Raw genomic sequence first — 21,239 nt, forward strand, 5'->3', positions numbered from 1 at the left:
GTCTCTCTCTCTCTCTCTCTCTCTCTCTCTCTCTCTCTCTCTCTTTTTCTCTTTCTCTCTTTCTCTTTTTTATACTTAACCTTCTTTATATTTAATGCCTTCTTCTGTTCCAATCAGAATAGGATAATGAAAACCCGAATCATTTTTCCGCAATTTTTTATTCATACAATTTATAAATATAAGCGGATTCAAATTAATGATCGATCGTTTGAGATGAGTGAGTCACTGTTGATACTTTGATTAACAAAGTTAGTACATGGCATAGTATTAGATTATTGTTGTAATAATATAAAATTATATTAATTGTGTTCAAAATGGAAAGATGCAATATTGAAATGTTATATGGTTTCTAAATATTTGACTAAATTAATGCATTAGATGAATAAGTAATTCATATTCTTCAAGAAAGAATCATATATATATGTATAAAAACTTTTTTTGATAATTTTTTACTTAAGATATATTCTTGATTAATAACACAATAATAAAAAAGGATTTTACAAATAAGTTTGGAGAAAATATATGTTCAGTAGTAATATCAGTTTAAGTTCTGATATATTATATATATATTTAATAAGTATCATTGTCATAACCGTGGTAATATTTATTGTTAAAAGGATGCAGAACAGTGTGGCCAAGCAATGGCTGGTGGTGATAGTATGCGAATACAACCTGGTCAGGCTCATCAGATTGGAGCTAGTAGAACTCAAGATGATGCGATGGTTGGATATGTATTTCAACGACCTACGGAACCAGAATTTAATGCACAATCTGCAAATTTCCAAACAAAACAAACTCCAAGAACATGGACGTTAGCGGACGATACTATTGTCGATAATGTAAGTAAATCATGAATGGTTTCGCTACAATGAAAGGTAAATAATAAAAAATATATAATGTTTGAAATTATTTCAGAATCAAGAGAAATGGAAATATCCCATGACTAAACTCAGTATACCACAACAAAGTCAACCACAACAATTGGGTTTACAAACAATGAATAACATACATTTACCATATGAGATTCATCCTATGCAGCTTAAGGTAATTACATTATGTATGATTAATAAATGTTATTAATTTTCTTATATGTTGTTGGTGTAATTTTAATGAATTATTTATCCGAATATTTATTAACTATTATATACATATATATATTTTATATATTTGTAGAGTGGAGCTCCTGGAGCAGAGCATTTGGTTTACCTTAACAATCAAATGACAGCCCAGCAGCAAGTTGCACTTTTTCACCATCAACAACAGCAGCAGCAGCAGCAATTCAGAAATGGACAGGTGAGTACATTGTAGCGATAAAAATTAATCTTATATAAATCATCATATCATAATGATTAAGAGAAATCTAATTTTATAGAAGTGTAGATAAAGTTTAATTTTAATATATATTTTTAATTCACAAATACTCTATAGTGCAAACCAATTACGGTATAATAATTTAATTAAAAGTTATAATTTAGCGAAAACGGCTATAATTAATATTGTTTATTGATTTATTATATATTTATCATAAATTATACAAATTTCGTCTTTATCATACTTTATAGATGTTATTTTATTATATTATACATAAATTAATTTGAACTATTCAACTTATGCATGAATTCATATATCATTTGACATGGTATCATGATTTATTTGCACCATTAAATATATACATATGATTATTTTCTACAATTATTTGCTTTCATTAAGAGCGTGTATTTAAATACACTATTTTCATATTATTGAAACTACTGATCTATTACAAATATATTATTATGGTTAATATTATAAACTGATAATATTGTTTTTATAGTCCTAATGTTGAGCAATCTGGCAATAGATAACATATTTATAATCAATTGTAAACAATACTCTTAATTTTGAGATTGAAGGATTCTTGTAAGAATGTCTATCATGAATAATTCGAAGATTAAAAATTTTAAGTATTTTCAACCATAAATGAATCGATTTAGGTTATGGTTGACATAACTTGTCATGGACAAGGCAAATCTTGCAGAAATCGTGTCAAGGTTAAAATTCAGTCATTGGTTGTCTATACTTCAAAAAGTGACTATGATAAATATTATCTGCTTAAGCAAAAATTATTATCGCTTAAGCAAGGATTCGATCGCATTCTCAAATTTCATCTATCAGTTCGTATTTCGCGCGCCATTTTTAGTTAAAAAAAGACAGAATGCTTAGTTTTTGGCGGTTTCTTAATCATACGTGGAAATTCGTAGGTGCAAAAGTCTTTGATATGAAAATAATTACGTTTAAACATTAAATATCATTTTAATATTGCCGATGAAGAACTTATTATGTTTGTCAATATAAAGTATAAGACATCTTTTATCATTTTGTTTAATCGTTTTACCGTGAATATCATGTTGAAACGATTATTATTTCAATATTGTAACTTAGGCCATTTCTTTTTCTTTTAATGTTATAGAATACGATAGATCCGTCATATTTCGTTGCAACAATATCAATAATCTTCCTATGCATTAACGAGCGTATATCCTTGAATTTGCATTTCGCACTTTTTTTTCGAAAAAAAAAAAAAAAAAAAAAAAAAAAAAGAAAAGAAAAGAAAGAAAAAAAAATAAATTCGGACTCGTTAGTCCGAGTTTGTCCACGCGGTCAAACTTTCTTGGATTTGCCATGAGAGGGCACGTGAGGTTCAAAAGAATGGCATAACGAATCTGTTTGGATGAAGGATAGGCGCGAATTTTCTTGAAAATTCGTTGATTGGTCAAAGCGAGTAGTCGCGCGTGGTACTCGCAAATAGTGGGGTGAAGAAAGAGATATTGTCGTTTACCGTCAACGCCAGAGAGCGCTACGATCGCGCGTCGTTCTTTGTTTCATTTAGACGATCAGTTCGTCTCGTCCAGTAGCGCAGAGAGGCCGGTCGAACAAGAAAATTTCGAGAAAACGAGGGGTGTCAAAGCTATTCTTAATAGTTCCAACGGCGCCGAACGTTACCCCGACGCTGAAAAGACGACGCGCATTCTCCGCGACATGCTAGGACGGACGTGAAGCTGTTCAGTAAACTCGTTGCGATCGATTCGCAAATCATATCCCTGGAAATAAAACGCGTATTCGCGTAGTGTAAAATAGTGTGCAAAGTGTGCGAGAGGAGAAAGGCATTGGAGGTGAACAAGAAGAAAAGGAATAGAAAGAAGAAAGTGCCGGAGGTGGAGGAGGAGGAGGAGGAAGAAGAAGAAGCAGAAGAAGAAGAAGAAGAGGAGGAAAAGAAAGTTGCGGTGGCGGTGGTGTAGAACGAAGAAGAAGACGAGGAAGAACGAGCGCGGAACTACGTTTAGATAGCGGCGGTAGCATCGGTATACCGAAGGTGTCGAATCGTTGAACGGGCGGACCCAAGGATTCGCCGTCTCTCGCTCCTGTCTCTTTCCCCCCTTCCTTCTGTCTTTCTCTCTCTCTTTCTCTCTCTCTCTCCCTCCGTGTGTGTATGTGCGCGCGCGCGTGTGTGTGTATGTGTGTGATGTGAGAGAGAGAGTGCGCGCGTGTGTGTCTTTTTCTCGTACCGTTTCACGTCACTAACTCGCTCATCGGCTGGCTTGCCGGTGTCGAAGAGATACGGAACGTGCTTGTTCTCGTCCTTGTTTGTTCTTGTCCTCGAAGAAGGAAGAGAAAAAGGAAACGTACGAAACGGAAGAGAAAAGGAAGGAAGAAAGAGAAGAAAAGCAGTGCTGCAGGATAGAAGGTGGCGTAGTGCGAGTTGGATCAGCCGGCATCATCCACCCTTTCTCGTTCTCTCTTCGTAAAAGTTATTGGACGCAACGGGAGGGGGGCCGCCCTTTTACGCTAGAGTCTTCGTTTCTCGCGCGTGCTACGGAACCTCCAGCGTCTCCACCATCACCTGCTTCTTCTCTTCCTCCTCCTCCCCCTCCCCTTCCATCATCACCTCCTCCTATTCCTCATCCACCTCCTCCACCACCACCACTACTACCACCACCACCTTCATCACTTCGTCTCGTCTCGAAAAAATATATCCTTCCTTCTTCTCCCTCCTTCCCCTCTCTCCCATCGATCGAGCAGTGCATGTGAGAGAGTGCGCCGCGTCGAGTTTCTTCTCGTCCGGCGCGCGTTTGTTTGTGCTACAACGAAACGGGGTTAACGGCGAATCCAACGACGACGGCGGTGGTAGTGACGACGCAACGAGTTCTGCTTACGTCGGAGACGGTGGAGAGTTTCGGAGTAGGATACGGCCAGGGTGCAGGCACAAGCACAGGCGACTGGATGAAACCACCGGGGGATCTCTTTCTTTACTGCGACATGAAGGATCTGGGAGCCGATATGGTATTTACATCCAACGACGATGTGATCTCTTATCCTTTTTCTTTATTCCTCCCCTTTCCCCCTTCCCCGTTCTCTCATTTTCTTTTTCTTTGCTCATATCAATCGTATTTGTATTCGTATTCGTAATGAAAAGGAGGAAACGTCAAAATGCTTATCGCCAAGACGCGTCCACGAGTAGTAGTAGTAGCTGCGTTCTTTTTTTTTTTAGGTTATGGTCGTTCTAGTCGCAGTGCCATGTCGCACGGCGCATGGAAGTGTCGAAACACGCGCTCTTCGCCAATTCTCATCGGTCTTTTTTTTCTTTTTTTCTTTCTTTCTTTCTTTCTTTCTTTCTTTCTTTATTTTCGCTTTTTCTTCTTTTTTTTCTTTCTATTTTTTTTTTTTTTTGTTTTTACATTTGCGTCGCGATTATTTATCCTCCACCAAATCTGCCTTTTTAGCTTTGTTTACATTCCTCTTTTTCCCTTTTTCGTTTCGTTCCCTCTGAGAAAAGAATAAATACGCGACTCAACAAATGTTTACCTTTTTATTTTTTATGTATAGTAAACATCCGAAATAAAAGTATCGAGGACTAAAATTCACGATAATAATAAAAGCTACCGAGTTTAAATTATGTTTTCGCCCATCTTCGTACTATCGACTTTTCTAGGGTTTTAAAGATTTTAGTTTTTTTTTTTCCTCCATATGTACTTTTGAACGGAACGAATTTATGTGTACATTGTGATTAGAATCTATGTAAATATAGATTATATCGAAAGAACTATGTCCAAAGTTTAATTCATTTGTATTCGATAAAAGCAATTATTATGATTTTACTGATTATTATGCTGATCGCTCGATTTATTTATTTCTTTATTTATTTATTTATTTACTCAATATAAAATTTAATGTAATACAAAACTTAATATAATGCATACAAATATAAAGTCTTCAATTTAATATACAATTTATTATAAAATTAATTAATACACATTTTATATAGGTTTAAATTAATTTTTGTTCATAGATATATATATATATATATATATATATATATATATATATATATATATATATAATTATATTCTTTAAAACCTTTTTCATATCTTCAATGCATCGTTTGAAAAGAATTCCTTTTAAACATCATTAATATTTAATGAAATTAATTAAGCTATTAAGGTACGCGTGATAGAAAAAAATGAAAGTTACTTTTTTTTTTTATATAGCATTTATAATTATTATCACTACTGATATATAATTTCTCTTAAAGTAAATAAGTTTCTATATTTTTCTTTTATTCTTTGATTTTTTTTTTTTAATATGTAAAATGTAATTTGCTAAAAGAAGAAATAGTTAAAATTTTTTTTCTAATCAAAATAAATTGAGAAGAGCAGATAATTATAATAGAGAATCAATCAAATTTGTTATTTTCTGCTTTTTATCTGTTACATCTTTTTCTCATTTATTGTTTACATTTTTTTTGAATCATAAACATTTTTCACAAATGAACATTACATTCTCTATTTTACATAAAGCTAGACATTTAATCCAACGAAAGGAAAATATAATATTTTATTTTCCAATGTGATTTATTATCCATATGATTTTCCATATGATTTAATATAATCTCTATTATATAATGTGTATATATATTAGTTATATATTTTCGTTTAGTTTAGTTATATATATGCATATATAATAATAAGAGAATATATATATATATATATATATATACATATATATATTACTATATATATAGAGTAATATATATATAACTAAATAAAAATGTTTTTGTTTTCTATTACACGAATACATAATAATTAAGTTTACATGAGAAAATTAGCAAATTTTTGATTGATTTTTATCCTATTTAAATCATACTTTAATTCTTAAACACATAATTTTGTTTTTATAAAATTCTTTTGGATCAGCATTCATTCTATTTGTTATTATTTCGTTTGTATACTCACATCTTTGTAATATGTACGATTTGTAATTTGTATGATTTTTATATCAGGTTTTTATCACTAAAAAAGAAAAAGAAAGAAAAGAAAAAATAGAAAAGGATGTAAGAGAAAGGAAAATCGTATTCTTCAAATAATTTACATAAAATTTACATAAACAATCGAAAAGTTTAATCGAATTCTTTTGTAATGTTATCAATATCCAAAGTATCCAAAGTATCTCGTTTTCATGTAAGTTTCTCAATCAGCAAATGAGATTTATATCGTTTAAACTGAATTCTTAGAAGTCGATCATTCAAAAAAGGATTAGTATCGTAAACGAGTATTAACATTTCATAATATTGATTTGATTTCATAATATTGAAATAAGTATTAAGAAATTCATATTTATAAGAAAAAGTAAAAAAGAAAAAAAAAAGAAGAAGAAGAAGAAGAATTTATAGTACGTATTATCGAGCCGTGTATAACAATAAATAATATATGACGTCATTTTATTTGTCGTTGATTTCCTAGAGTTGTGAGAAGTGATACATGCAGGTGTGACGTACACGTGTCGTTGAACCTAAACGCATCGGTCACGTTCCGTAACCTATCACTGAATGTGTATGACAAGGACATCAGCGTGCTCGTTGTTATCATAGTAATTCTTACTTGTCGAACACTATGACGTCAAAATTCACATAATGTTAAATGTTCATTTCCATTATCATTGTCATCATCATCGTCATCTATAAGAGATACATATTCATGTGAATTAGATTTTTTACTACTTATAAATTTGAACAATAATAAGATCCTTAATGTATATCAACGAGATTATTGATCATAAAATAATTTCGATGAATTCATAAAATATACATACATTAGATTAGGTTAATAAAAATTTCAAAAGCTACAAAAACGAGTGATGCGAATCTCTTTAAACGAGATTCTGGATAATGTAAACATAAGTATCAATATAATTGAGATTCCTTTTCCAGACGTATATATCATTTCCATAACGAGTTTTCTTACTTTCAAAATGAATATTACTAATCATTTTCATAATGAATTTCATCAAGGTGTATGCATATGTAAAAAAAAAAAAAAAAAAAAAGAAGAAAAAAACGAGCTTTCTTTTTTATTATTACTAATATTGATGGAAAGAGATATAGAGTGTTTAGATATTTATAGTCAATGCGCAATAGATAAAAAAAAGAAAGAAAGAAAGAAAGAGATGGAGGGAATTTGCTTCCTTCGTGTGGTTGTTCCTCCAACGCGCGGACAGTGGCCGTGACCCGTGGCCGGGGGCCTGGGGAGGGGTCGGTGGCCCCGTAGCTGTTTAGCGACGTCCACGCTGCGCGTCGGAAGACCGACCGCCTGTGGTCGCGGTAGTGGGAGTAGACGGCTAGGCGCGTAGTGGTGGGGGTACCCGAGGTTTCTCTCTCTCTCTCTCTTTCTCTCTAGTGGGTGGACGCGCCTGGCAGGGAAGCAGTCGCACGGAGGGTGCGGGTCCTAGCGCCCCGTCCTCCTTCGATGCGAACGGTAGCGCGACGGAGAAACGATTTCAAGGGAGGAGGAGGAGGATATTGCCGTCATTCTCTTTCTCTTGTTCTCCCTCTCTCTCCCCCCTCCCTCTCTCTCTCTCTCTCTCTCTCTCTCTCTCTCTCTCTCTCTCTCTCTCTCTCTCTCATACGCCGCGATGTGGAAAGCGTCTCCACCGGCCGGCGTCGCGGTCGATACTCGCGGCATATCATCCCCGGCTGACCGAGCCTTACCCTTACTCTCTTCTCCTTACTTTAGATTATATTCACAAGTTTTGATCGATGTGAAACGTTTCGTCGAAACCGTTCGATCTCTCTCTTTCTCTCTCTCTCTCTCTCTCTCTCTATATATATATATATATATATATATATATATATATATATATATATATATATCTTTCTATCTATCTATCTCTTTCTTTCTCTTTCTCTTCCCTTTATTTCTTTCGTTTTGTCTGCGCCGAATGAAAACGTTCTTTTTAAATTCAGATCACGTATCACAGATTTTTCTCTTTTGAATATCGGGATAGGTTTTTCGAACGTTGAATTACAACGAACTGCACTTTTTTCTTGTTTTCTTTTTTTTTTTTTCTTTTTCTTTTTTTTTTCTGTTTTATTTTCCCTCTTATTTACCAACGGTATCCTCACAACATCGGTCCCTTATCGTTTGATTTAACGATATACTTAACGAAGTTACCGATTCGTTTCGTCGTTCTCGAGATGAATTGATTGACAAATAGGAGGATTTGATAAAAATCGAACGAGTTATGCGGCTTTGTAAACCGGTTAGAATCCCATAGGAAAAATGATAGATCGAAAGGGACAAGATATGGGCTCCTATCGCGTACAACAAACATGAACCAAGCTGGACTATCTCTTTTCGGCTTTTGCATTAGACGTTTTGTTTTATACTACTTTTTTTTTTTTCATAATATTAATATTCATGATAGTAAAATGAATTTTTTTTTAAGTTCACGATTAATATGTTTAAAACAATATTCATAGTTAACGAACAAAATTTGATTAGCATCTTGGATGTGACTTTCGTCCAGTTTTTCTTTTTTTTTATTTATTCATTTACTTTTTTTTTTTTTTTGTTCACATGAAGTTATTCAACTTTGTTTAACAGTATATTATAAGATGTACTATACAAAAGTATAGTAATATTTATTATTATAATTAGTATATGAAGGTATTATTTTTAATAAAAGTTTTTTTTTATGTATGAAAGCACGTGTTCATAGCTGTGCATTCGTTCGTTCGAACTATATTACATTGAACTATCACGTACATACCTATGTATGTACATATGTATATATACTATTCATGTTATATATCGTAACATTGTCACGGCACACACGTATCGGGATACACCTGTATACAGAATTCCGAGATCCTCGTGCGTCTTTCCGTGCTTCTCTTCTCCTCGATTCTCTTTTTACCGCGTTCTATTACGTCATGGATCTTAAGTTGCGCGAGGTTAGGATCTGTGCGGTGCAACGGCCCCTCGGCGAGGAACTATAGTTGAGTCCCGAATGGAATCTCTGTATTTTTTCGTGTTACTACCTAGAACAGGTGCGATTTATACGAATATACGATGATTAAATTAATGTTATATTCAATCAATTTTGTGTTATTGAAACTATATTTTCAAAAAAAGAAAAATGTATATATATATATATATTTATATATTTATATATTTACATATAAAATAAAAACATATGTAAAATGTAAACAAGTATTGATCTAGTAGTTTTCATCAATTTATTTATATGGATTAATTTTGAATTTGTACAATCTTTGATCTCTCTCTTGAGGATCTTATATGACTTCCTTTTTCTTGTTTTAGATCGCTCCCTCAGCAAAAAAGCTCTGGGGTGTGGACGAAGGCGGCTCCAAGGACGAGGGTGGTGTAAAAGGTGGTGGGATACTTCACCTGGGAGACCACCAAATGTGGCGAGATTCTACTTGGAGCACCTCAGGTAATTCATCCATAATTTTCATATTTTTATTTATTGCATTTTAAATGATCGATCTTGTCGATCTGGACTATATCAAGTATTAATTTTAATTTTAATATCTTCATTCGTTAAATTTTAAATGATACGATTTTGTCAATTTGGGGGACCATATTAAATATTAATTCTAATTTTAATACCTTCATTTGTTGTTACATTTCAAATGATTTCATTCTATACTGTGTGTCGATTTGTGTTGGACCACCTCAAATATTCATTGAAATTTCGCTACCTTCATTCATTACCCCATCTTAAATGATATTTCCTGTCGATCTTATCCTTGTTATTTCTTTGATACTTATCTCACTAAAACGTCAATGTGCTTATGAGCATTTAAAAATATTAATTTATGTCTTCGATCGATCGATAATTATAATCGATCACATGATCGATTGGCGTCGAATTTAAATAAGATCGATGTTTATTTAGCGACGATATACCTTTAAAAAGCATATAGGTATATGAAAAATGAGTTTGATTATTGATTGCAAAATCTATGATTAAAATTAATAGAGCCTTTCCCTTTCCCAGGATTGGTTGGTTTCACTTTCGTTACATTTTACGACAAGAAATAATTTCACTATATTGTTGGCGTCCTTTCTAACTCTACTAAGACACCTGATGAAGAATAAGACGGGCGCGCTTCTCGGTACCGTTGGCACGTTGGGGCGCGCGAGAGTGGCAGCGTGTTGCGAAACTGAACACTTGATTCCGCGACTTGAACGTGCACATGCGAGACGGTCCTGCGTGTGCGCCGCCTCCTCACGAGGATGGGTGCAACGCGGCTGTTGCTATGGCGACAGACGCCCGGCATCGGCATCGAGGGCGGCGGTATAGGGGCAATGTCCCAACAACGCCAGGGACGTGCCTACCGATCCACCCTATGAGAATCTTCAACCCTCTCGCACCTTTTTTATTTTTTTTATTTTTTTTTTTTAACCCTTTCGAATCTCCCTTCGATCAACGAACATTCCATTGTTAGGGGAAGAAGGGTTTTGCTCTAATTTTTTATATCATGTCAAATCAATTCCCCGAATCATCGAAATCATTTTACTCAGTCATTTCTTATAGGTTCTAATTTATATATGCTTTTTAAGATTACAAAGTTATGCCCTTTTAAATTTTTTATTGTCGTTGTTGAATACAAATTGTTTTTAAACAAGAAACGTAATAATTTTTGTATATATCAATATATAATCTTTTTAATCTCCTTTTGTTTTTTCTTTGGACTTGTAAATTTTCTAGATCATGCAGTGTCACAACCAATATCGATGGGTACGGGTAGACGTGTGGGTGTTGGGACCGGATATCATCATCAAACTTCAGAAGTTGGGACAGTTCTTAGTCCTAGAAGCAGGTTGGTCAAACGTTACGAGATTTAATGATAATATAGAATATTTAATTACCATTGAACTTTAATTATGACATAATCTCTGATATTTCAAAAACTCTATTATATTAGACTATGTTTATTTATTTATTCACTTTTTTTTATTTTTTTATTTTTTTTAGTGAAACGGGTGGATTGGGAGTTAAAATGGTTGAATATGTTCTTGGTTCAAGTCCCACAACACCGAAAGATTTAGAACCTCGAATGGTCTCTCTTAGATTGGTAAGCTTGGCAAATGATGATAAAGTCTTTTTAGTTTATTTTAAAATAAAAAATATACATCTATATATATATATATATATATATATATATGATAATAATAAATTTATATATGTATATATATATTTATACTTATACATATTTTGTATTCAATGTAGAATACGGACACAGATAAAAAAGAAAAAGACAAAGGATCTGCTAGTCCTTTTGATAATTCGAAGGATGATACTGGTCCACAAGGAAATGGATTAGCATCACAGAATGGTCTCGATGATGATAAAGGTTTCAAGTGAGTATTGAACGATGGAAATGAAAAGAAACTTTCGTAGGGTGTACTCGGCTTTCATTGATTTCATTGATTTCATTTGAAAGTCACTGAAGTATTTAGAATGCAGGAACTTTTCTTCCTGAAATACTTTCATAATTCTATAGAAAGAAATAAGTGTAAAAGTGAATGAATGAATATCAACGATATTGAGATATATTGATACGTCAACTGAAGGAACGTATAGTAAAATTAAAACTGTTAATAATGTACGAATAGCCTTGATTATATAACTATTTTTACGTGTCACATACTTGGGAAGATTTATCAGTTTTGCCGGACGCGCCAAGAAAGAAGAGAGTGTTATAACGGGTTCTTGTCAAGGGCGTGGAAATTGGAAGCTTTGCTTGTTTGTGCTGCTGCTGCTTGCTTGTTGGGGGGTTGCACGCGGTCGACAGTATCGCGCGCGCACGTGTTTTCTATCGTTGTCTCTTTTCGTTAGGTAGCGCCATCTGCGACGGCGGGGTCAGTACTCCTTTAAAAAAAACATTACCGACATTTCCGTACGATAAGTTTTCTTCTTTTCAGTCGATACGTAAGCTTAAGAGTATTTCGATCGATTAAGAATCTTTAAATCCCTCGTAATTCTCGTATTCTTTTATAATATATATTTAATATTATTCTATTCGTTTTTATTTAATAATTTATGTATAGAATATTTTATTAATTTAGTCATTTACTTGTCAATTAATTATTACAAGGTGATGACGAACTTTGTAATTACGTTCTGTCATTTGCTTTGCAATTATGCTAAATGTACCGTTATTTGTAGAGAATAATTTTACAAATACGATGGAATATTTTAAAACTGATTATATTTTAACGTGAAATTAAAATTCAAAGGCTCGGTCATGCGAGAACAACCACATTGTAATCTTCGATTTTATTTCTTGTTTTTTGTTATTCTTTCTTTCTTCTTCTTTTTCTTCTTCTTCTCTTTCTTCCTCTTCTTATCTTTTTTAAGAATGGAATCTTGTACTCGATAAAAAACATGCTTAATTATTCTTATCATAAATAACAGAGCGTTTATGGAAATGGTACTTTGTTTCTTGTGCATTATTAATTATAAAGCTGCATTTCCTTCTTTTTTCTTTTTTTCTTTTTCTTTCTTTTCATCCTTTCTCTCTCTCTCTCTCTCTCTCTCTCTCTCTCTCTCTCTCTCTTTCTCTCTCTCTCTCCTTTTTTCTTTCTTTTTTTTTTTTTTTTTTTTTTTTTTTTTTTTTTTTTTTTTTGTAGAAAAATATGTTACACGTGTCACAAGCAACAATGCGGTCCCTGACATTTACCACGATGGGTTTCTTAGTATCTGGAGAAACTACGTCATTCTCTTTTTATAGAAAATACATGATCTTCTATTGTATATTTCTTATTTTAATGATACGATCGATGATTATTTTAATGAAGGTTCATCAAAATAAAAATCGTTATCTTATTTCCAAATTAATGAATTATATTATATATTAATTAAATAAAAATTGTTTTTTCAATCAAACTGATCATTGTATAATTTTCTTCGTTTTTTATTTATTTATTTATTTTTCTTTGTTTTTTATTTATTTATTTATTTTTCTTTGTTTTTTTTTTTTCAGTCGTACACCAGGTAGTCGTCAACCATCCCCGGGTGAAGAAGAATTTCAAAAAAATGCTGCAGCAACGTTAGCAGTAAGCGCCGGCGGTGGTGGTGTAGTTTTGTTAAAACCAGGTGTTGACGTTGTTGGAAGCGAGGAACATTTTATGGCAGCATTTGCTCCTGCACCACCACATCATCTTCAACATCATCAGGCACCACCTACGCATCATCTACAACATCCTCATTCTCACGCGGCACAACTTTTTGGGGCGCAGGCGCCACCACCCCCGCAAGCTCCACCACCCTCTCAACAACAACAACAACAGCAAGGCCCTCCTCAACCACAAGACACTACAACTCATTTTGATGTACAGGTAAGTGTCTAATTTATATCTATTTATTTCTTCATTTTTCTTTATAATTTGTATAGATATTTTATTTTATTCTCTATCGTTGGATAGAACGTCTGCAAATATGCTGTGTGTGATTATTTATGCGACGTGTCAATAATCGAAAAGAAGAATTTTATTGGAACGTTTACTTATGTCGATGTGAATTTTAATTCGCACGATATAAAAACGATATGCTGCTTAGAAATTAATGAATATTATTTGAAATTTCAACAATAATTATTACGATATCTATATGGAAAAAGAAGGGAGTGATTAAATTGCATAGTTTTATCAAATTCTAACGATGAAATGTTAGAAATATCTATTATGTTTTACAAACAAACATCGTTATTGTATGAACGAAAAAAGAAAGAAAGAAATTGTCTTGATCTTATATACCAAGAACATATATATATATATATGTATGTGTATATTGGGGTCTTGACGTTCATAGTTAACGCAATTACCTACTTACCCCTTATTATTTTTCACGATGAAACATTCCAGCGATTATTATCGTACATATAGCAATTAATCGCACGAATTTATGATTATTATGATAATACTATTAGAAACGTATAAACCGTGATTAACATTACGACAATAGTTTCGTAGCAAGTGCGCGTCAGTTAGCAGCGTCATTGTCAAAGAGAAATATAATTAGACGATTTATGCGTACTTTAAGAATGGAAAAGAAAGATATACATAACATAAATATTATGCGTTGGCAAATGCGTTTGAAAATCTTCTCCTTTCTTTCTTTTGTCCTCGTCCTTTTGAGTAATAGACATAAACTACAATGAACGTGGCGATTAACTTTATCTCTTTCTATTTCTTTATTTTTTTCTCTCTCTCTCTCTCTCTCTCTCTCTCTCTCTCTTTCTTTCTTTCTTCTGAACAGAGAAAAATCACATCTAATTAAATATTTCCTTGAAGAGATAAGTCTGTAAGTTTCCTTTCGACACGAGCGAAATAAGCGATATCAAAGATATTTGCATATACCGGATGAATTCGTACGACAAAGGAATTTAGTAGCGAGTGAGAGGGAGCTACGGAGAGAAGGAGAACGAAGAACGACCTTGTCCTGCGGCGCAGACAAACGTATAAATCATAGAGTGACAGTCTCTCGACGTCTACTTCCAAACCCATTCGGAAAATAGAACGGTCGATATATGTCTAACCACTTTGTCGACATTCACACGGGTTCATAGGCAACGTACATATATATATATGTATAGAATACATTCATACTCATCTCTTACGATTTACCAAATTGTTCACATCTATGTATGCATGTATGTATAATATCGGCAAATGCTTCTCTCCGTTCGCTAGATTCTACGAAACATGAATCGCAAATCGTCTGAACGTCACTTTTTTTTTTATATATATACACATACACATATGTATATATATATATATATATATATATATATGTATGTATATATAAAAAGCTTCATTGTAATCTTTTCTGTCGCAATCGTATGATAGACGATTGAAAATTTCTTGCTCTACTACGATTAGACGCGCTTTCCTTTCAAGAACAGCTGTACGAAAGAAAAGAATGAGATCCTTACATTCCTATCAGCGACGTAATATCGCTCTCTCTCTCTCTCTCTCTCTCTCTCTCTCTCTCTCTCTCTGTCTGTCTGTCTGTCTGTCTGTCTGTCTGTCTGTCTCTCTCTCTCTCTCTATCTCTGTCTCTGTCTCTCGCACATGCGCGCTCTTGGTGAAAACGAGGCTTTAGAACCCTTCCGGCACGAACCACGTGAGGAAGGATTAGTCCGGATAGGACGGCAGAAAGAGTAGCGGGGAACGAATAAATCGAGGTCGATTCAAGTTTTCTCGCGGAACCTTGAAGCTTTCGAAGAGCGAAAGTCGACAGATTCTGAGAAGCATCCTGCTTGGACCACTTTGATATATTCTCCTTGACAAATCCACCAGTTCTTCTACTTCTTCTTTTTCTTCTTCTTTTTCTTCTTCTTTTTCTTCTTATTTTTTTTCTTCTTTCAACGTTTTTAACGTGGTCAAACTGCTTTCCTATTTCTTCGATTTATATGGTTTTTGATTAAAATATGATTCTCTTATCTACGTCTTTCATTTAACTTCATCGAATTTTATCTTGTTTTTTAAACATATTTTTAGTTGATCACATCTTTATATTTTTTTTTTTTTTTTTTTTTTTTTTTTTTTTTTTTTTTTTGTTTTTCTTTTTTGTTAATATATCATTTAGCCACTGCATAGAATTTTATTCAATATATGACATTTTAATAACGAATTGGTAATTGAATACATTCGCAAAAATGTTATAAGAGTATTTAATGAAAGTATAGAGAAATATGTACTACTGATACATGATTGATGGTGATGGTGATGATGATAATGGGGAGCGAGATGGTTAAGTGATATCTATAATAATATATAGAGTGAGTCAGTAATTACTCACTGATCTCAAAAAGAAAAAAAGAAAAGAACCCCATTTTGTATACTAAAATTATTTGAAAACGGTCTTATTTTTTTTATTTTATTTTATTTTATTTTATTTTTTTTTATATCATTTTTTTTCTCATTTAAAACTTCTTGTCTGTTCGTTATACCCAACATTTTATTTAAAATATTGTTTTTTTTTTCCCTCCTTATAAGATCGTCGAATAAAATACATAGCCCCATGGGTATTTGAAATGACAGTATTAATTGTTGGATCATTCTGCGTAAACATAAAAAAACATTATCTGCGAACGAAATGCCTTGAGATTCTGCTAAAAATGTCAAATAGCCAATAAATTCGTTCGTTGGAATTTATAGCTGCTTTTTTCTTTATTTATTCCTTTCTTTTTTATTTTTCTTTTTTTTTTTTTACCCATCTTTCGAAATCGTATTACATCATTCATTAATTAATTAAAGATAATCCTTAAATGAAAGACGTTTTTAATAATGTGCAATTTCGCATGCCTTCTCTCTCTCTCTCTCTCTCTCTCTCTCTCTCTCTCTCTCTCTCTCTCTCTCTCAGCGTTTTCTTTCTCTATCTCTATCTTTTTCTTTCACGTATATGTCATCCCTGAAATTACCACCACAACCGTCCTGAAGATCGTCATGAAGAGATTTAGCAAGCGCATAGTCGGTTAATATCGTTCTAAGGAAGGAAGCACGCTTGAATTTTCCACGTGGCTCACGATACGCACAGGTGCTGCAGCTAACATTCTCTATCCTTCTTTCTCTTCCTCCTCCACCACCACTTCCATCTCTTCCTCCTCCTCCTCCTCCTTCTCCTTCTCTTTTCTCTTTCTCCCTCTTACCTTTCTCACCGCTTTTTGCTCTTTTTCGTTCTCATCGTACGCTCGGATGAAATCGCAGAAAATCGCTTTTAGCGAAGGGGAGATCGTGAAAAAAAAAGAGAGAGAGAGAGAGAAAGAGAAAAAAAGAAATGTTTAACCGCGTTTAACTCACGTTTTGAAAAGTCTGCGTTAGATGAAGGTCATCTACTTTCGAAGATCTCTCCTTCAGGTTCTTTATTGTTTTTTTTTTTCCCTCGATGTTATGGCATCGAGTAACGTTATGTCAACGAGAATCTCGCGAGATATCGACCTTCCGTTTACATTCTCTTTCTCTTTCTCTCCCTTTCTCTCTCTCTTTCTCCCCACCTATTCCTACCTCCCATTTCTCTCCCTTTCTCTTTCTCCTTTCCCGTTTATTCTCTAGCTTTTTTTTTTTTCAAGTCTTGCACTTGATGGTGGCTGCTGGTGCACGTTGCTTCGATATGTGCTTACATAAAAATAGAACTCCGAACAGAGAGAAAGAGAAGCGAGAAAGGGAGAGAGAGAGAGAGAGAGAGAGAGAGAGAGAGAGAGAGAGAGAGAGAGAGAGAGCGCATTATGTCGGGATTTATGCAAGAACGTGCATGCGCTTGTTTGCTACTCTCTCTCTCTCTCTCTCTCTCTCTCTCTCTCTCTCTCTCTCTCTCTCTCTCTCTCTCTCTCTCTCTCTCTCTCTCTCTCTCTGTATGTGTTTTTGTGAGTAAAGGGAAGTTGTGCTAGTAGGAAAAGTGCGTGGACGCATGAGACGAGTCGTTCTCTGATCATGTTATTACGCGAAGGCTCGTGCTTAGCAGTGCATGAAGCGATTCCCAGACCTCGTTTCCTCTCTCTCCCCACTCTTACACCACCCTCTCTTTCCTCTCTCTCTCTCTCTCTTTGTCTCTATCTCTCTGTCTATATTCTTCTCCTTCTTCCTCTTCTTGGACGCAAAAAAAACGACAAAGTCGACGAAGGCAAAAGATGGATAGATAGATGAGAGAAAAAGAGAATGTGAGAGAGAGAGAGAGAGAGAGAGAGAGAGAGAAAGAGAGAGAGAGAGAGATGCAGAGAGTCGAAGAAGACACTGTTAAAGGTGTAGACTTATACACTGGCGCACATTTAGAAGGGATCGGGTTGTTGACTCACTGCCCATTCAGCATAAAGTGCAACGACTTCCTCCGATGAAAATCTGTATCATCGCCCGAAGGCGCGCACATCTTTTTTCTCAGCTGGTGCGCCGGGGATTCCGAGTGATTTTCAACGAAGTCGTCTCGGTCAGAGATTCCACATTTTCACCTTGATTATTCGTCTTCGTCTGTTTTTTTTACTCCTCCGGATTTTTCCCTTCTCTCTCTCTCTTTTTTTTTTTTTCTTTTTCGCTAACCTTCTCATCATCCTCACCCTCTCTCTCTCTCTCTCTCTCTCTCTCTCTCTCTCTCTCTCTCTCTCTCTCTCTCTCTCTCTCTCTCCCCCGCAAAGATCTAGATTCTTTGGCAGCACTCTTCTAAAATTTTTTCTTCCGATATCTCCGATTCGACCTTCGTGTAAAAAAATTTCTTCTACGCGAATAAAGAAATAATTTCCTTTGTAGATCCTTATTTATCGTAAAAACGTTCGAAGAGCTAATCAAATTTATACTACGTTCCTTTTGATATATCCCAATTGACTTTACGACGAATTCGGTTGCTAACTCTAGAAACATACCGAAGAGATATGATGATGGTATATGAGGCCAAAAGCTTGTCAGTCATTCTAAGATATTTTTGGTATGTCTTTACATAATCGTCGTTATGTACGCACATCTTACAAGGTCGTTAGTCCTTCTTCTTCTTCTCTCTTCTTATATTTGATCATTCGCGAAAACGATGATAATTGATAATTGATGATGATGGTGATGGTAGTAATGGTGGGAGGCAGCGGTGATAGTGATGATGGATGATGATGGTGTTAGGAACATTCGTTTGATTTGTCGGTAAAGGAGAAAACAGAGAGAAAGTCAGTGAAGAAGAGACGAGAAAATTCTAACGAAGAAACGAATCATTTTTGATACCTTCGAAGGAAGATTTTTTTTTTCCTTTCTTTCCTTTTTTTTTTTTCCAGGAGTATTTAGAAACAATGGGCGTCGCGAAGCGCGGTTGGCATCATTACCAGTACAATATTCTGCGTTCCATGTTGAAGACGACACTCCAGGCTGAATTATTAATGAAAAGAGAGATCATTAGTCTGAGAAGAACAGTCGCAGTAGCTCTCTCTCTCTCTCTCCCTCTCTGTCTCTATCTCTATCTATCTATCTATATCTCTTTCTCTCTCTCTCTCCGTGGGTGGGCGCGCACGCGGTGTAGGTCCTAATTAAAATCTCGGATCGGCCACGAAGTCGAATCTAGGCTAGAAACTAACTCGAGGTGGCCACTCCACCTTCACCTCCAACCCTTCGTTTCTTCTCGCCTCTGACGTTGTATATATGGGACTCTCTTCGTAGACTAATACTAGGGAACATGCTGAAATCCGTGACCAAGTGCTAGATTTGGCAAAAGTCGAGCCATTTTAAATATTTCTTCTTCTTTTTCTTCTTTTTCTTCTTTTCTCTCTCTCTCTCTCTCTCTCTCTCTCTCTCTCTCTCTCTCTCTCTCTCTCTCTCTCTCTCTCTCGACGATGCGTTGATGAATAAAAACGCAACAGCGAACTCTTTTTCTTTCTTCCTTTTCTTTTTCTTTTTACTCGTTACTCTCGTGATATGAAACAACTTAGTTGAGCATACACGCACATTTCTAACTAAACATGCGTTTTAATTATACGTTAATTGTGATGATTAGATATTAGAAAATGTAATTCAACTAATTTGAACAAGTGACGTTGCCTCGCCTAGAAAATGGTAATGTCTTTCAATCCGGGTCACTGCGGTATTCCGAATGCCGGCGCTTTATGAGTGGCAACTTAGTAACAATATCTTCTTTATATATAGTTTATTCAAAGAACGATTCAAGAAGTAATATCGATAGAAAGAATGTGGCTCGTACATGTCTCTTGAAAGAACCTTTTTTAAGGGATATATATATATATATATATATATATATATATATATATATATATAAAAGAATAGTGACATTATAAAACCCGTGGGACTTTAATCATAAATATATATTATCTCAACGTCATCATAACGATCGGCCAAACCCATTTTACTTCGGAATATTATGTTTGAAAATGAATTTACTCTGCGAATTACTTATACACATTTACATTTTTTTTTTTTTTACAAGTAAATGTAAAACACGATAGTTGATTTTCTTTCTAGGATCCGAACGTTTCTTCGCGTTCATTTTCAATAGGTATTTTCGATTTCCGGCGTTTATCATTCACTCTCTCTCTCCCCACCCTCTCTCTCCCTCCGTTCGAAAGCTAAAATTTTCTAAAGTAGCTTTGGAGCTTGCGCCGTACGAGTCTTAACGGGCTTTTCCCGACTCGTGCTTTTATCGTGCCAACGTCATAGGTGTTACTCTTGCGTCCGGAGGTAGGCTGCTTGCCTGCTTGCTTGCTTGCTTGCTTGCTTGCCTGCCTGCCTGCCTGCCTGTCCCAGCCAAGTATTTTTATACCTAGCCATCGCTCCTGTGAACATTTTTATTATAATAAGAGATTGTAGGGTGCGCCAAGCGTTAGCGTGTTTCACTAGGGTTGCTAGCGAAAGGGAAAGAGAGGAGGTGGGGAAACGAGCTCGAGAGTATGTAACACGCTAGTTCGCGTGTTCGTCCATCCCTTGGTATTCAGCGGTTCTCAACTTTCATTGTTTGTTTGACCCTTATCGATGTCAAAGTGATTCGACAAGCAACCCCCCCCCCCCCCCCCCTCTCTCTCTCCATCACCACCCATCCTCTCTCCACTTTCCTTTTCTCTCGTCTTTTATCTCGTTTAAATTCGAGATTAGTTTTTCGCTTTGCATGATAATTGTCTTCCTTTTTTTTATTTTTTTTATTTTTTTATTTTATATATATATATACATATATATATATATATACATATATATATACTTATTCCTTCATAAACAAATTTTTGTTTGGATCTATAAGAAGGTAATTAACGTAATTGTAATTTATATTTATAAAAGAACAATCATTTTTTCTTCTTTTTTTCTTTTACTTTTCTATATTGAGTATAAGAATGAAATGAAATTAAAAGAAAAAGTACGAACGTATAAAAATAGTGTGCGACTTCGAAGTTACATGGCGATTGTACGATTAAAAGATTGGAC

The 21,239-nt window shown here is 34.6% G+C and overlaps 1 protein-coding gene and 1 long non-coding RNA gene across 4 annotated transcripts in view; one reads left to right on the forward strand and one right to left on the reverse strand.

Annotated features, from left to right (window-relative positions):
* The window catches only part of LOC124946670 (pumilio homolog 2), a 61,986-nt gene that overhangs the window by 2,228 nt on the left and 38,519 nt on the right, over positions 1-21,239 (forward strand). For both annotated transcript variants that reach the window (XM_047487703.1, XM_047487704.1), the window contains 8 exons: positions 618-839; positions 916-1,044; positions 1,174-1,293; positions 9,636-9,768; positions 11,050-11,161; positions 11,317-11,416; positions 11,572-11,702; positions 13,328-13,682. In XM_047487703.1, the coding sequence (XP_047343659.1) occupies positions 618-839; positions 916-1,044; positions 1,174-1,293; positions 9,636-9,768; positions 11,050-11,161; positions 11,317-11,416; positions 11,572-11,702; positions 13,328-13,682 (1,302 nt within the window). The remainder of the gene's footprint in view (positions 1-617; positions 840-915; positions 1,045-1,173; positions 1,294-9,635; positions 9,769-11,049; positions 11,162-11,316; positions 11,417-11,571; positions 11,703-13,327; positions 13,683-21,239) is intronic.
* LOC124946675 overlaps positions 14,554-21,239 on the reverse strand; it is a 12,535-nt gene continuing 5,849 nt past the window's right edge. For both annotated transcript variants that reach the window (XR_007100155.1, XR_007100156.1), the window contains exon 2: positions 14,554-20,599. This is a non-coding gene — a long non-coding RNA (uncharacterized LOC124946675). The remainder of the gene's footprint in view (positions 20,600-21,239) is intronic.

This window comes from Vespa velutina, chromosome 2, assembly GCF_912470025.1.
Source record: "Vespa velutina chromosome 2, iVesVel2.1, whole genome shotgun sequence".
In the NCBI taxonomy this organism is placed as follows: domain Eukaryota; kingdom Metazoa; phylum Arthropoda; class Insecta; order Hymenoptera; family Vespidae; genus Vespa; species Vespa velutina.